Genomic DNA, 16,232 nt, shown 5'->3' on the forward strand with positions numbered 1-16,232 from the left:
GTTTATTTAAAAACAAGAACCTTTGACATATCATAAGTAACATTAGTTTCTCTTGATATTCTTGTGTTTAGCATTGTTGCAGTAGCTATGGACATAAAAAGAAATATAATTTAACAAACATGTAAAAAATACCCGTGTATGCTAGGCTGGCACAGTGAAGATAAAAAGAGTTCATTAAGATGAAAAAAGACACAGATAAATAATTGCAAGATAGTTGGAGAAACAGGGAATACATATATATATATTAGATATTGAAATGATGTATTATATTGAATATTATAGACAAAATAAATTTTACTGTTCTTTCATTCAACAGTGGCTTATTTAATTCATATAATACTTCAGTAAATTCCTTTAACTCAGTGTTCTGTATTATATGTTGATTGCCATATAAAGCTACTTAATTCTTTTTCATCCATTATTTAAGGAATATGATCGTTAACAAAAGGACTGTGTATTTTCATTATACTTTGTCTTTTGTCCGTGGGACTGTCACAGAGTATGTTTATAATGAGTGGTGTATAGAGTTAAACTTATATTGCCTTATATTTATATTCCTAGAAGTTGATGCATCAATAACTGATAGAAATAAATTTTACCTGGAGGATATTATGCTTTTATTCACTTTATTTCCAATTTATGTATAACTCCTAAGCAAGATCATTTTCAAATTCTGACTGCTACATAGATTTCAAAATTTGTCTTTAAACATTAAGGAACAAAATAACTAGAATGAAGCTCAAATTTTAGAACAATGTTTCCATGAGACAGTTCTTTATGCCGTAGAAAACCATTAGTTGATTACCTTCTCAGTCAATGTTGCTCTTCAGTGTTGAATTGTGTGTATTCTTATAAGGATAAAACATTTTTAATTTGGTAAGACTAGCTAAATTTGCTTTTTGTGCTTATGATGTAAAGACAAGATTTAAATTAACACCAACAGCAGAGGCTGTTAAAAATGTAGAATGTTATACTATGAATTTAAATAATCTTTCTGTGCTTGTCATTTTACATGGATAGTGTCATAAGACAAGTAATAACAGGTTAAGACCTACCTAGCAGAGGGAAAACTAAATTACACGACTTTATTAAGGCATAAATAAACCTGTTAACCATTATCTGGAACACCAATTAGTAGAAAGAGCACTGACAATTTTATTTATCAACATTAAACACAATTATTAATTACAGGCCTGATGAATCTAGCAGTAAGCAGGCCATGTTGGATATGCTGGAACCTTAAGTCCATTATATGAGAAGGATGATTACCAAAATCCTGTGGGGAAATAAGTAATTGTAGTTGTAAAATTTTAATTGCCTTGGAATAAGGCAAATTATATTTTCTTGTCTGAGAATATAAATAGTATGGCATGAAGGTAACAAGCTTTGGTAGTTGTAAATAGAAAATGGATTTATGTTAGGTTTTAAAACAAAGAAAAGAGTGATGAATTTTTATTCATCACTATTCCATGTGAATGGCATACTGTAAATACATGCAGATTTTTTTTTGATGTATTCTTTAGTAGGTGAGCTATTCTCTGAATTCCTTTTTTTCATAGTGAAAATAATGTGGGAAGGAACTTTTTGAATGAATTACTACAGGTGAATGGGAATTATATTAATTAAAAAATATTTTCATTATGTGATCAGCAGTGTTGTGAAACGAACAAGAGACAATTCACATTTTTGTGCCTTTTTTTTCTTTTTCTTCGAAGATCCAAATTCCAGAATTTGTGGACATTTACTCATAGGTGCAGCCAAGAATTCTTTTGCAAAACTCATGGATAAAATTAGTCTGGTAATGGAATGTATACCTCTGCACAGTAGCAGGAGTATTACATATGTAGAAAAAGATTCCCTGGTTCAGAGGCTGGCCCATGGACTTCATAAAGTAAACACACTGGCCCTGAAACATGGTTTGCGTGGCCATGTGCCCATTATGGTATGTATACACTTTCATTTAGTAGTAACCTAAGAACTTGTAGGTTTGATTTTGAATTAGCCTAATTTGTAGTTTAAATTATTAGTTGTACATGAATGTGTCTGGATTTTCTTTATAGTTCATGTAAAATTTTAATACGGTAAATAAAAGTACTTCCAAGTAAGTGTCCAAAATATCAAAATACAAAAATCATGGGCCAGGTGCGGTGGCTGATGCCTGTAATCCCAGTACTTTGGGAGGCCAAGGTGGGTGGATCACCTGAGGTCAGGAGTTCAAGACCAGCCTGGCCAACATGGTGAAACCCCTTCTCTACCAAAAATACAAAAATGAGCCGGGGGTGGTGGTGTGTGCCTTGTGCCTCTAATCTTAGCTACTCGGGAGACTGAGGAACGAGAATCGCTTGAACTCGGGAGGTGGAGGTTGTAGTGAGACGAGATTCTGCCACTGCATCCAGCCTGGCCTACAGAGTGAAACTGTCTATTATTATAAAAATAATAATAATAATGAGGCATGACATTAGTGCTAAATGTACTGTTCTCTATAAATGCACTGCAACAGAATTGTGTGAGACCTAAACAGCTGTCAATTTCATTTTTAGCTATCTAGATTATTTCTTTTCTTCAGATGTTCATTTTTCATAAGTCAAATTGTTGGTCACATAAAAAATAAAGTTTTCACCTCTACGGTTCTATAATAGCTGGCACTGGTTTTTGGATGATTTGAGTTACATTTAATTTAGTAAAATGGTTATTGCTATTGTTAGTAAATCTGTAGTTACTGTTTATAAAATTGCTCTTGTTTAACAACAGAAAAGCACAGCGTCGTTGCAGAAGCAAATATTTGGATTTACACAAAGACTGCATGCTGCGGAAGTGGAGCGCCGCTCACTACGCTTGGAGGTCACAGAATTCAAACGAAGTGTGAATGAAATGAAAAAGGAGCTTGACAAAGCCCAGGGTCTGCAAATGCAATTAAATGAATTTAAGCAATCTGTAAGTATATATCATTTAGGAAACTATTGCTTTGGTGATATCTATTTCTTTATCTCTATATCCTTTTTTCCTTAACTTACGTTTGTTTTTTCAAATAATTCAAAACCCTATTAATAACATTTCTTTTTCTTCAGAAAACTTCCCTTCTAAAATGCCTCTAATTGCTGTTGTTGGTGGCAGGCAGGGGAGTGGGGAGAGAGATTTCCTCTCTTCTTTTTTTTTTTTTGAGACTGAGTCTCACTCTGTTGCCCAGGCTGGAGTGCAGTGGCGTTATCTCAGCTCACTGCAACCTCTGCCTCCCGGGTTTAAGTGATTCTCCTGCCTCAGCTTCCCAAGCAGCTGGGATTACAGGTGGCTGCCACCATGCCTGGCTAATTTTTGTATTTTTAGTAGAGATGGAGTTTCTCCATGTTGGCAGGGAGGTCTCGAACTCCTGACCTCAGCTGATCCACACACCTTGGCCTCCTAAAGTGCTGGAATTACAGGTGTGAGCCACCGCGCCTGGCCTCTTCCCTTTTTATATTGAATATTTTAAGTAAATTAGACTAGTATGAAATCAAATTGCTTTTCTAAAGAAATGTTCAATTTATCTAAAGTCCATCAATGACATATATGTATTATTTTAAAAAGCAGAAAATAGCTGAAAAAGCAAGGCCGTATGCCAAATACCATTAGATCAAGAACAAAATGTCTAAGTATGTGAAGCACAATATAATGCAGACATCTACATATTCTGTTTGCAGTTGGGATACTTACGAACATTGCTGTTTTTATTGTGGGTATGGAAACATAGAGTTAAAAGATTACCCTGAAACTTCAAGACTGTATACAACTTAAAACAGCTACTGTAACTTCAGTTTAAATGTGCTTTTAAGTTTATCTTTTGGTTAATTTGGAATTTACATTTTTAACATTTGCAGTAACAGAGGCAGCAGCAGGTATAGTAGTTTAGTTATCAATCCTATGATAATGTAATTGTGCTAGTGTTAATTATTATTTCAAGTAGATACACCTTCAAAGGGCAGAGAGTTCCTATGAATTAGGCAGGTCAAGGAATCATGAAATACTCTTAAGCCATACGTTTCTTTTCAGTAAATGTGTCAAGACACCATAATTTTTCCTTCTCTTAGTTTTTTGCTCAGAGAAGGAAAATTTATGAGCTGAGCTGCTTCAACTTTTTTTTCTAATTATAAAAGTTGTAGAGGACAACCGTAAGTAAAAATACAAGAAAGTATTAAGAATAAAGTTTAGACTGGGTATGGTGGCTCATTCCTATTATAATCCCAGTGCTTTGGGAGGCCAAGGTGGGAAGATTACTGGAGGCCAGAAATTCAAGAGATAGTGAGACCCCATCTCTACAAAAAAATATATAATATTTATTTTTAAAAAGAGGAAAGTTAAAATCATTTTCATCTTACCACCCAGAATCAATCATTGTTGAAATGTGGATGCATTTTGTTCTCCACATTTCTTATGTATATATGTGCCTATGCATGCCTTTATGCACAATTGTAGTTTGGAATAATTTTGTACATACGGTTTGCATCCTGACATATAAATATATGTATACATGTATGCACTTAAAGTACTGTAATCATTTTCCTTTGTCATTTATTATTAATTTCATTTCAGTTAAGTGAATGCTAGTGTGTCATGTGGATATATCAAAATTTGAGTATTTCCCTTTTCTGAGATATGTGATTTTTTCCATTTTTTGCCATTTTACTTAAATAATAAAGAGATGTTCATACTTTTAAAAACGAATTCTTTTGAAGCGTGTCTCTCCTTCCATTTGATTTGCTTCTGTATCATATAAACAGCTAAATGGGATATTGAGGTAGTCTACCAAAATGGACACAGTCATTTATGCAATTTGAGATTTAGAATATAGTCAACTGTATTTATATTTATATATAAATATATATAATTATATATAGTGGCTTTTGTAAAAATTGGAAAATTCGTTACATATGTTACTCCCTGGAATATGTATGAAGAATTCTAAATATTCTACACAATTTGATTTCCTAGTCCATAGTTAAGTATTAAGAAAACGAGTTTGCATCTTATCTTTGGTTATTTTAGAAGTAGTCAGGACTTAATTTCTAGAATCTAGAGAGAAGGTTAGAGTTTGAGGGAAGGTTGGTGGAAGGTGACAGAATCCTCTTGTAAGGGCTTTTTTTGAATAACTGGTTTGCAGTAATTAGGAGTATGTTTGAGGAAGTGCTTAGTGTGAAGTGTAGGAATAAAAATAGGATAATGATTGAGGAAAGAGGTACTTAATTTTTACTTTATTTTGCCTTATTTTATTTTTTGAGATGGAGTCTCGCTCTGTCGCCCAGGCCAGAGTGCAGTGGTGTGATCTCAGCTCACTGCAGCCTCCACCTCCCAGGTTCAAGGAATTCTCCTGCCTCAGCAGGAGTTGGCATTACAGGTGCCCACCACCATGCCCGGCTAATTTTTTGTATTTTTAGTAGAGATGGGGTTTCACCATGTTGGCCAGGCTGGTCTCATACTCCTGACCTCAGATTATCTCCCCGCCTCAGCCTGCCAAAGTGCTGAGATTACAGATGTGAACCACACCCAGCCAGTACTTAATTTTTAGATATTGTCCTACAATTATAAGTTATGAAGTAGGTGACAATTTCTAACATTTAGTGATCATATTGACCATGTATCAGACACTGACCCTAAGCACATTACAGCGTTGACTCATTTGGTCCTTATAATTATCTCGCATACTATTATATTATTATAATATATAATATTATTATTTCTAATTTATGGATGAGGATTTTGAAGCATGTAGAAACTAAGTAACTTGCCTGAAGTCGTATAGTTATTAATGGAAATGACAGAATTTGAACTTAGTTTATGTGGCTCTAAAACTCATGCTTTTATCCACTTCATGATAGTGGTTAATGTTGATACCTAGGTGTGTTAATAAAGGGTTGTTTTATTAAAAACATAAAAAATGAAAAAAAGATGCTATTTTCCTCTAAGAAAATTGGAGAGAGTGCCTGCAACCATTTGTCTCTCACTGATTTCAGACAAAGTATATTGGAGAGAATAAAATAGCTTCTTTATAGTTGGTCTAAAATTATAAAGGGAAACATCCTGCTCACCAAAAGCTATTTAGTACTTTAATGGTTTTAGAATACTATGTCCATCTACTGACAGTTGTTTTTTAACAGCTAACTTCCCCAGTCTCATGATCTTTGTTTGTTTATTAGCTCCTTACACTTGCTTTCACACACCATCTCTTTCTTATTCTGCATTGCTATGCTTGCTTGATTTTATTTACTTTACAGAGGAATAAACAGAATTGAGCCAGTCTCTGGGAGGGATGGATGGACAAGGAAGAGGCTAAAATTACCTGAGTTTTTAGATAAAGAGGAAATTTTGGAGGATTGTGAAGGGAACACACATTCTGCTAAACAGGGAAGTCCTGTGAAGTGGTGGGGATGGTGATGGAAAGATCTTATTCACTTGATGGTCAAGTGAATTGAAAAGTACAGAATGGTCTCATGGCAAGGAGTGGTAATTTAAAACAACACAATACATTAAAGATGGAAGAGGTACAAAAATATATGTTCACAAGACCCAGCGCAGAGAGGGATGTTAATAAATAGAAATAGAACTGGAGTGGTGAGAGGAGACTGTTAGATTTGATGTTTTGAAAGCTGAGGGTTTGGTTGTAATAGCCCAATGTGGAGAGTTCAGCAACTGTTTAACAGGGAGTAAAAAGTTGAATATTCTGTACAATCTTAGCACTATACAAATATCAGTGACATATTAGATATACCTTTTACTAGGTGACTCTTTGAAAATGAGGCAACTTTCCTCTGTGCCTTGTGATCATTCTCATTAATTTATATTAACTTAGGTAAATTATCAGACATCTGTTTTTATGCTACACTATTGGCTTTTAAAATTTCTTCAGTGTTGAGAAATGCACTCTTAAATTGTTGAGGAATGCACACTTAAAAAGAGAAGTAAGAGTTTTAAAAGACAGTTGCTTCATGGAAGTGGCAGGCAAGGTACCTGCTGACAAAATAAAACTGAGTGCTTATGTATTATAATATAGAAGGACCCATGTAATTGATTTATCCTAAAACTTAGTTTCAGCAAAAGTCTTTCTCTTTGTATGAACTGCATGCTTGCTGTTGTTGGCCCACGAGGAAACTGTGAGTATGCACATTTCTATTTTTGTCTTATTTGTCAGAAAAATAAAAGACAAAGTCTGTATTCAGTTACAATAATTACTAGATGCTTAGAATCAAAAGGATGTTTTTCCTGCTTTTTCCTCTCAGATTTTTTGAAATTTCAAATCAACCTGCTTTATATTTGTGGTGAATGATATTAATACACCTCAAATCCTTTTTTACAGTGGGAAAGTTAGAAATTTTAAATAGGTACATGTATACCTTGTGTATTTAAGTGGCCGGAATGGTTCCCTTGAGTTTTCCATGTATATTTCTCAGGTTATCTACCTTTTGTGAAACCTTCCTCTTTTTTACACTTCACTATGTCTCTGTTGTTTGTCATATCTAAGTTTCATTTGTTTAAATGTTTTGAACAGGAGATAATATAAACTTGTCTTGCCCTGAATTCTACATCCTTGTCTAGAACTGTCATTAGTTATTCCAGAGCAGAGTACTGTGCCCTCCAAAGCAGGCATGATATCGTAAAAACCATGTTGTGTATTATGGTGTGGATTTTGTTGGCAGATGTTTATATATGAATATTCTTTCATACAACAAATATTGAACACTCACTGAGGACCAGGCACTCTTCTCGGTTGGATGAAAAGCTAAATGAAGTCCCTGCTTTGTGGAGCTACACCTTCATATGTGTGGTTGGTGGCAGGGTATGGACAGGCAATAAAAAAAGTGAGATGAATTTAGATAATGACAGTGGCTGTGAAGAAAATAAAACAAGATGGTATAAAAGTGTGCGTGGGAGTTGGAGAGGTGTAGACATGTAAGACCTGCCTAGGAGAAGACATTTGACTGGGTAGACCTGAATAATAACATACACTGAACACAAACTTTTAGGTGATCAGTTAAAAGCCAAGGAAGTTGTTAAAGGTTTTAATTCCCACAATCATAATCTTTATAAAAAGTATTCATGTATGAAAACTTAAACTGAGCATCATGGATTTATTTGGAATTTCAAATGAGTTTTCTAAGATTTTATCTGACTGAAAATGAAAACTAAGTATGGCTATTGTGCTTTAAAAATCACAGTAGTATTTTTATCTTGACTTATGCAATTAAGAAAAGCTAATTGTATTTTTTTGATGTATCAAATGCCTAGAAATGTTTGTATTATATTCCTTTAGTTCTGACGACAAAATAATAACAATGCAGTTAGCTTTATAGCTGATTCTCCCCCCTCCCACTTTTTACAGAAATTGATCACCCATGAGAAGTTTGAAAGTGCATGTGAAGAACTAAATAATGCATTACTTCGGGAACAGCAGGCACAAATGCTATTGAATGAACAGGCACAACAACTACAGGAATTGAATTATAGACTTGAATTGCACTCCAGTGAGGAAGCTGACAAAAACCAAACTCTTGGAGAAGCTGTTAAGGTAAGAGAATAAAGGGATATTTGCATAAAGGAATATTTTATCTATACGTGGATCTTAGAGGGAATTGTATCTCCTGAATAGGAATAGATCCCAAGATGTGAAATTTTATTCTATGAAGATAGAATGAAACATGGTTCTAAGACCTCAGTTATAAGCCTGCATTCGTATGTATTGAGAAGGTAAAAGTAGGCTTTACTTGCTTGTTGAAAACAAAGTGAAGATCTTTTCCAGTAATAATAACAATTATTATTAACAGTAAAATTAACAGTAAATTTTTGTTTCTTTTATCTTCCTTATTTCTTCCTCTCTTCAGAGTTTTCCTTTTCTTGTTTTGTACCCAATGGACTTTGGAAACTCCACGCATCTTTTGGATTCTGGAAGGTTTTGGTCTGGGTCTGATTCTTATATAAGTACATATTTGGGGAGGAGGGAGGTTTAGTTAGAAAGAGTTCTGTCTGTCATATATTTGTGGTAAAGGTATTTCAAAGGAAAAAGAGAAGCTATCATTTAAAAGTTGAGAAAATTTCATTAATGGATTTAGGACTATAGTACTTTCTGGAAATGTTGCCTACAAAGTATAATAGAATTCTAGTTTTTGATTATAAAACTTGTGGATATATCACTAGTGAGATTATATACGTTGGAATGGAACTAAATCCAGGGAAAACAACAGCGATATAGCCTCTATATAGGATATCATACTTAATACAATTAATCAACTCAGTGTTGGTATTAACTTATACAAATATATCTATTTTTTCTGATATCTTAATAATACTATTATGATCAATGATTAAATAGCCAAAATTTATTGTTAACTTCCTGTTTTTCAGGCACTATACTAACTACTTTAAAACACTTCTGTACTCGTCACACAAACTGTATGGGATTATTCCTGTTTTATAGATGAGAAAACAGATGCAGAGAGGTGACATAACTTACACATTTCTTAGTAAGTAATGGATCTAGGGAGTCAGATTTCCATCCATCTTCCTAACCACCACATCATATGTTCCAGCGTCCGTTTGCCAGGCTTGGTGTTACTGTCGCTACATGAGTTATTCATTTTAAACTACCTCTGTGAGGTAGGTACTATTGTTATGATTTTGATTTTTTTTTTTTGTTTGTTTACATTTAGAGACTTCAATAAACTTGCCCAGGGTATCCTGTAAATGTTGAAACTGGGATTTAGTTTTCAGAAAAATTAGAAAAATTTGAAATCTAAAGCAAGAAAATACACATGAATTTAAAGAGGAAAATATAGATGTCCTTTAAGAAGAGGAAAAAATGACCAGGATGGTATTAGTATTTTAGAGTATATTTTTCCAAATATATGTATTAAATTGAACCATTTGAAATTGCTATTTTTATAAGTGAAAACTAGACAAATGCCAGCAATTTCAAATGGCTCAACCTAATACATATTATTTTTCTTACATAAATGAGAACATACTTATATACTGTTTTGAAACGTACTTGTATTACTTAGTATTAGATTGTATTACGTATTGTACTTGTGTTACTTAGTAATAGATTGTGAGCATTCTTGCTTACCAACTGATATGACTGTGAATTTTTTTTCACATTTTTTTACACAAGTAATAAATATTTATTGTGGAAAAATAAGAAAATATAGATAAAGAAAAATTAAAATAATCTCAAATCATATCACCTGATATATCCAGCATCAACATTTTGATATATATATTCCAGACTTTATGTTTTACAAATATAGAAATATAACTGAATATAGGTTAATAAAAATACAATCATACTATTATACATATTGTTTTTTACTTACTTTCTTCAAACACCATGTCAAGGATTTCTTTCTATGCTAGTAAGTATAGTGGTATTTGTCAGGCCTTTGAGCCGAAGCTCAGCCGTTGTAACCCCTGTGACCTGCACACATACGTCCAGATGGCCTGTAGGAGCCAAGAAGTCTAGAGCAGCTGAAAAACCACAAAAGAAGTGAAACAGCCAGTTCCTGCCTTAACTGATAACCCACCTTATGACGTTCCACCATTATGACTTGTTCCTGCCCTACCCTAACTGATCAATCATGACATTCTTCTCCAGGACGATGGATCTCATGATCTCACCACCATGCACCTCCGTGACCCCCTCCCCTGCTGACAACAGATAACCACCTCTAACTGTAACTTTCCACTGCCTACCTGAGTCCTACAAAGCTGCCGCTCTCCTGTCTCCCTTTGCTGACTCTCTTTTCAGACTCAAATCACTTGCACCCAAGTGAATAAACAGACTTGTTGCTTATACAAAGCCTATTTAGGTGGTCTTCTATATGGACACGTGTGACAGTATCATCACTTCATGGCTGGTTGAATTCTTTTGGATGTATATTTTTTCTTGTTATTTTTAACTGATAAATAATTGCAACATTTAGGGTATGTTTTGATGTTTTGCTACATGTATGCATTGTGGAATGTTCAAATCAGGCTAACATTCATCTTTTCACATACTTATCATTTCTTTGTGGTGAGAACATCTAATATCCACTTTTTGTTTTTTTTACCATTTTGAGATATACATTATTATTATTAAGTATACTTACCTTTCTGTACAATAGATCACCAAAATTTATTCTTCTTGTCTAGCTGAAACTTTGTACCCTTTGATTAACATTTGTCCATCCCCACTCGCGACTTCTAGTAATCACTTCAATGTACTGTATGTAATTTATTAACCTAATTTGATATTATAGATTTGGATTTATCCCAGCTTCTTCCTCCTCCTTCTCCTCCATCTCTTCCTCTTCCTTCTCTCACTCCTTTCCCTCCTCTTCTTCCTTTTTTTCTCTTCTGCTTCTCCGCCTCCTTTTGCTATTATAAGTAAGTATTAAGATGAACAACCTGGTATCTAAATGTTATGCACGTATCTGTGATTATTTCATCAGGATGAATTCTTAGATGAGGAATTACTAGGTCAGAAACCACATACATTCAAATAATGTACATATTATCAATTGGCCTACAGTACATCTCTACTGATTACATTCTCTCCTAAGATATATGAGAATTGCACCTTTGGCCTTACCTGGCCATTACTGTTTAAAACATTTTTGACAATTTGATAGATATGTCCTTGTTACTTTAATTTGTATTTCTTTTATTATTAGTTGAGTTGAAAACTTTTATAAGTATATTGGTCATTAAACAACATTTTTATGCTTCATGTCCTATTAATAGATAATGTAATTAACTGTGCTTTGGAAATGCATCTGTGTCATATTGAAGTCTTTTTCTCTGTTACAGTTTGTGTTTAGGTATAATATCTTCCAGCAGATAAAGAGATGTTCATGTTAATTTTTTTAAATTGCCAGTAGCTTAAATATTGTTGTCAGGAGTGGAGAATTGTTTAATTACTATCTCTTAATTAGAACTAGCAGGTGGTAATGTGAAAATGCTCTCTTGTGGGAGGCAACATGGTTCAATGGAAAAAGCACTGGCCTTGGAACAAGTATTCCTGAATTCAAATCCCAGCTCTGTTGCTTGGGCAAATTACTTAACCTTCTGAGCCTCAGTTTCCTCTTCTGCAGAAATAAGGATAGTGATACTTAAGTTATAGGATGTTTATGAGAATGAATTAAGATTCTATTTGAAAAACAAGTGTATGCTTGTTAAATATTCTGTTGTGTTTTCAGCAATGCTTTAAAAAATAGTTTTTAAAAATATGTTGTATGCATAACTTCTTTTAAAAAGCAAAGTATATTGTTTCTTCTTTTTAAAAACAAAAGAGGACCATGAGTGGAAGATGTGGATACAGAAGAAAAAACAAATTATCTATGATTTATAATCTGAAAGCAATCACTTAACATTTTGGGAATTTTGTTTTAAATCATATCTTTTTTTTTAAAGACAGGGGCCTCACTCTGTTGCACAGGCCACGACCTCCCAGGCTTAAGTAATTCTCCTGCCTCAACCTACCAAGAAGCTGGGTCTACAGGCACATGCCACCACACCCAGCTAATTAAAAACTTTTTTTTTTTTTGTAGAGATGGAAACTCCCTGTGTTGCCCAGTCCTGGTCTCAAACTCCTGGGTTCAAGCGATCACCTTGTCTTGGCCTCCCAAAATGCTGGGATTACAGGTGTGAGCCACTGTGCCCAGCCTAAATCATTCCTTTATATGCAATAGTTTTTATAAATAATACTTTAGACTGGATCTTCAGAATGGCCTTTTGTTTTAATACAGCTAAATCTTGGATTAGACATTCCCTGCAATAAATGCAGTGCATTAAGACGTAAAGGAAATCTCCAAGGACAAAATAAACGACAATATTTTCAAACGTCAGTATGTGGAAATCAAAGTTAACACTGAGTAGATGCTAGGTTTGTCCTGGAGGCAAATACAGGTTGAGCATCCCTAATTTGAAAATCCAAAATCCAAAATGCTCTAAAATCAAACTTTTTGAGCACTGACGTGACACTCAAAGTAAATGCTCATTGGAGCATTTTGGATTTCAGATTATCAGATTTGGGATGTTCAGCCAGTAAGTATATAAATAATGCAAACATTCCAAAGTGCAAAAATATTCAAAATCTAAAATACTTCTGGTCCTGAGCATTTTACATAAGGGATGCTCAGCCTATACCAATATTCATCCTGGAAATAGGAGACTCAGCTTTGGGTTCTACCGGCAGATAGGAGCTTGAACCTAAAGCTCCCACATTAAGAAATTGCTTAATAACCTGAAAGGGATAATCAGTAGTATTCCATTGTTCTAGGCAAAAGCTAAGGCAAAAGTCTTATCTTGATAAAGGCTTGCCTAATCTAGTTCCTTCAGAAGCCCCCAAAGAGTAAGATCAATGAAGTAACTGACACATGAATAGGTAGACATATATTAACCTTTTTTTTTTTTTTTTGAGACAGAGTCTCACTCTCTTCCCAGGCTGGAGTGCAGTGGCCGGATCTCAGCTCACTGCAAGCTCTACCTTCCAGGTTCAAGTGATTCTTCTGCCTCAGCCTTCCAAGTAGCTTGGACTACAGGTGTGCGCCACACCTGGCTAATTTTGTATTTTTAGTAGAGATGGTGTTTCACCATATTGGCCAGGATGGTCTCGATCTCCTGACCTCTTGATCCGCCTGCCTTGGCCTCCCAAAGTGCTGGGATTACAGGTGTGACAGATAGTATTAATCTTACATGCAGTCACATTGCTAAACTCTTTTGTCATTTCTAGTGTTTTATCTGTACTGTCTAGGGCATAGACAGTAATATTAATCTGATAGTGATAATTTTGTTTTTTGTTTTCAAACCTTATCCTTTTAGGTTTTTTTTTTTTTTTTTTTTTTTCTCCTGCTTTACTGGCTAGGATAAAGTGTTGGGTGGAGGTAGAGGTGGTAGGCATCCTTATCTTGTTTCCAGTCTTAAAGACAATCTTTCTAAGATTTCTTCATTAAGAGGAAGTTTGATGTAGGTTTTTAGTTGATAATCCTTGTTGGGTTAGGGAAGTTATCTTCCTATATTATGCATAATTTAAAAATCATGTGCCGGGCACAGTGGCTCACTCCTGTAATCCCAGCACTTTGGGAGGCTGAGGTGGGCAGATCGCCTGAGGTCAGGAGTTCGAAACCAGTCTGGCCAACATGGTGAAACCCCGTCTCTATTAAAATACAAAAATTAGGCGTGGTGGCGAGCACCTGTAATCCCAGCTACTCGGGAGACTGACGCAGGAAAATCACTTGAACCTGGGAGGCAGAGGTTGCAGTGAGCTAAGATGGTGCCATTGCACTCCAGCTGGGTGACAGAGTGAGACTCTGTCCACCGACCTTACCCTCCCCCCCCAAAAAAGAAAAATCATGAATGGATGTTGGATGTTATGAAATACATTTTATGCATCTATTTAGATAATCATATGACTTTTCTCACTTATTCTGTTGGCATGTTGCATTATATCAGGTAATAGCAAACTGTGATTTGTGTTTGTACAGCCCATGAGCTAAGAGTGGTTTTTACATTTTTAAGGGATTATAAAAAATAAAACCACAGAACAACATGTGATACAGATGGCATGTGGTACACAAAGCCTAAAATATTTCGTATCAGAAGTTTGCTGATGCCTGGGTTATATTTTAGTATTCTAATGTTAAACCAGCCTTGTATTCCTGAAATAAACCCAATGTAGCTGTGATGATTTTTTAAAAATACATTGCTGCACCCAATTTCTTAATTTTTCACTTGGGACTTTTCGATCTATAGTTTTAATTGGAATTGTCTTGTAATTTATCTTTCTCCTACTGTCATTATCACTTTCTTGAAATCAGGATTTTGCTGATATGAAAGGACTTCTCTTCCCACTCCAAACACAGGAAGCGGTGTCTTAGTGCATTTTGTGCTACTATGACAGAATAGCACAGATGGAGTAATTAAATAACAGTAGAAATCTATTTCTCTAGGTTCTGGAGGCTGGCACCAATATCAAGGTACTGGCATCTGGTGAGGACCTTCTTTATCTGTCATCCTATGGCAGAAGGCAGAAGGGCAAGAGAGTGCTTGCACACTCTAGGGGAAGGAAGTAGGGAAGGGGGCCAAACCCATCCTTTTATAAGAAATCCCATTTCATGGGTTAATTTATAACTAACTCACTCCCACGATAACTGTATTAATTCATTTATGATGGCAGAGCCCTGATGACCTAATCACCTCTTAAAGGTCTCACCTCTCAGCACTGTTGCATTGGAGATTAAGATTTTAACACATGAACTTCGGCAAACACATTCAAACCCTAGCAAGTGGAAACTAGAAAAAATATAACAAATGCATTTTGGGTTATAGCCAAGCTTAAAGAGAGCAAAATATTCAAGTTCTAGAAATAAAGAGGACCAAAACAGCAAGTGATGAGCACTCAACACCAGATGAGAAGGAGCTGAAGTCTAATTAGCTCATTGGAGTGTGCAAACCTAGCTGGAGGCCAGAGTTGATAATAATTACATTAGGGAAATCTAGGCTTTAAGCCTCAGAGAATAGGAAAGATCCACCTATGTAAAACTAGGCATCTGGAAGGGCTGCCCTACTGTGAAATGTGGATGAGAAAATCTCTGCCTAGCAGCTGCATGAGAATTTGATATCTACTCAGGGCTGTGGGTAGGAAAAGTTACTAAGGAAACTGGAATACAGGCCTGTGCTACACATAAATACAGGGTCTTAGTTTACACCTTCATGATCCAAGTACTGTTTAGTTGAGATTTAATCTTTAAAATGGTACAGTCCAGTCATCAGTGTGACCTTGTAGAAGGGAACGTGAAAATGTTCAGTAGGGATGTTTCTGCGTTTCAAAGAATACACTCAAGACTGTTATGAAAAATTCAGTATTTGATAATAGGATTCAATATTACTAATCACGCAAAAATGAATTGCACATCAATTGAGAAGATTTACACTTTAGGTGGTAGAAATACTAGAAGCATTGAAATCAGCTAAACGGATACCTTAAGGGTTTTTTTGAGCGTTCTAAGAAATAAGGTGTGAATAGAAGTTATAAGATAAGACATGAAAATATAGTCATGGAGATTATTAACTCAGTGAACATTGAGTAGACGTTGATGAAATATATTAGCAAATTGGAAGAAAGCTGAGGAAATAATACATAATGCTCTCCAGAGGGACAAAATGATGGATAATAAGAAATTAAGAGGAAAGAAAAAGAGAATGAAATATTTAATAAAAGAATGAAAGTAGAG

The 16,232-nt window shown here is 34.9% G+C and overlaps 1 protein-coding gene across 1 annotated transcript in view; it reads left to right on the forward strand.

The window, feature by feature from the left end:
* Positions 1 to 16,232, forward strand: part of CCDC171 (coiled-coil domain containing 171) — a 399,166-nt gene that overhangs the window by 215,160 nt on the left and 167,774 nt on the right. The window contains exons 19-21 of the mRNA XM_030920340.1: positions 1,716 to 1,942; positions 2,752 to 2,934; positions 8,348 to 8,533. Of these exons, the coding sequence (XP_030776200.1) occupies positions 1,716 to 1,942; positions 2,752 to 2,934; positions 8,348 to 8,533 (596 nt within the window). The remainder of the gene's footprint in view (positions 1 to 1,715; positions 1,943 to 2,751; positions 2,935 to 8,347; positions 8,534 to 16,232) is intronic.

This window comes from Rhinopithecus roxellana, chromosome 16, assembly GCF_007565055.1.
Source record: "Rhinopithecus roxellana isolate Shanxi Qingling chromosome 16, ASM756505v1, whole genome shotgun sequence".
In the NCBI taxonomy this organism is placed as follows: Eukaryota; Metazoa; Chordata; class Mammalia; order Primates; family Cercopithecidae; genus Rhinopithecus; species Rhinopithecus roxellana.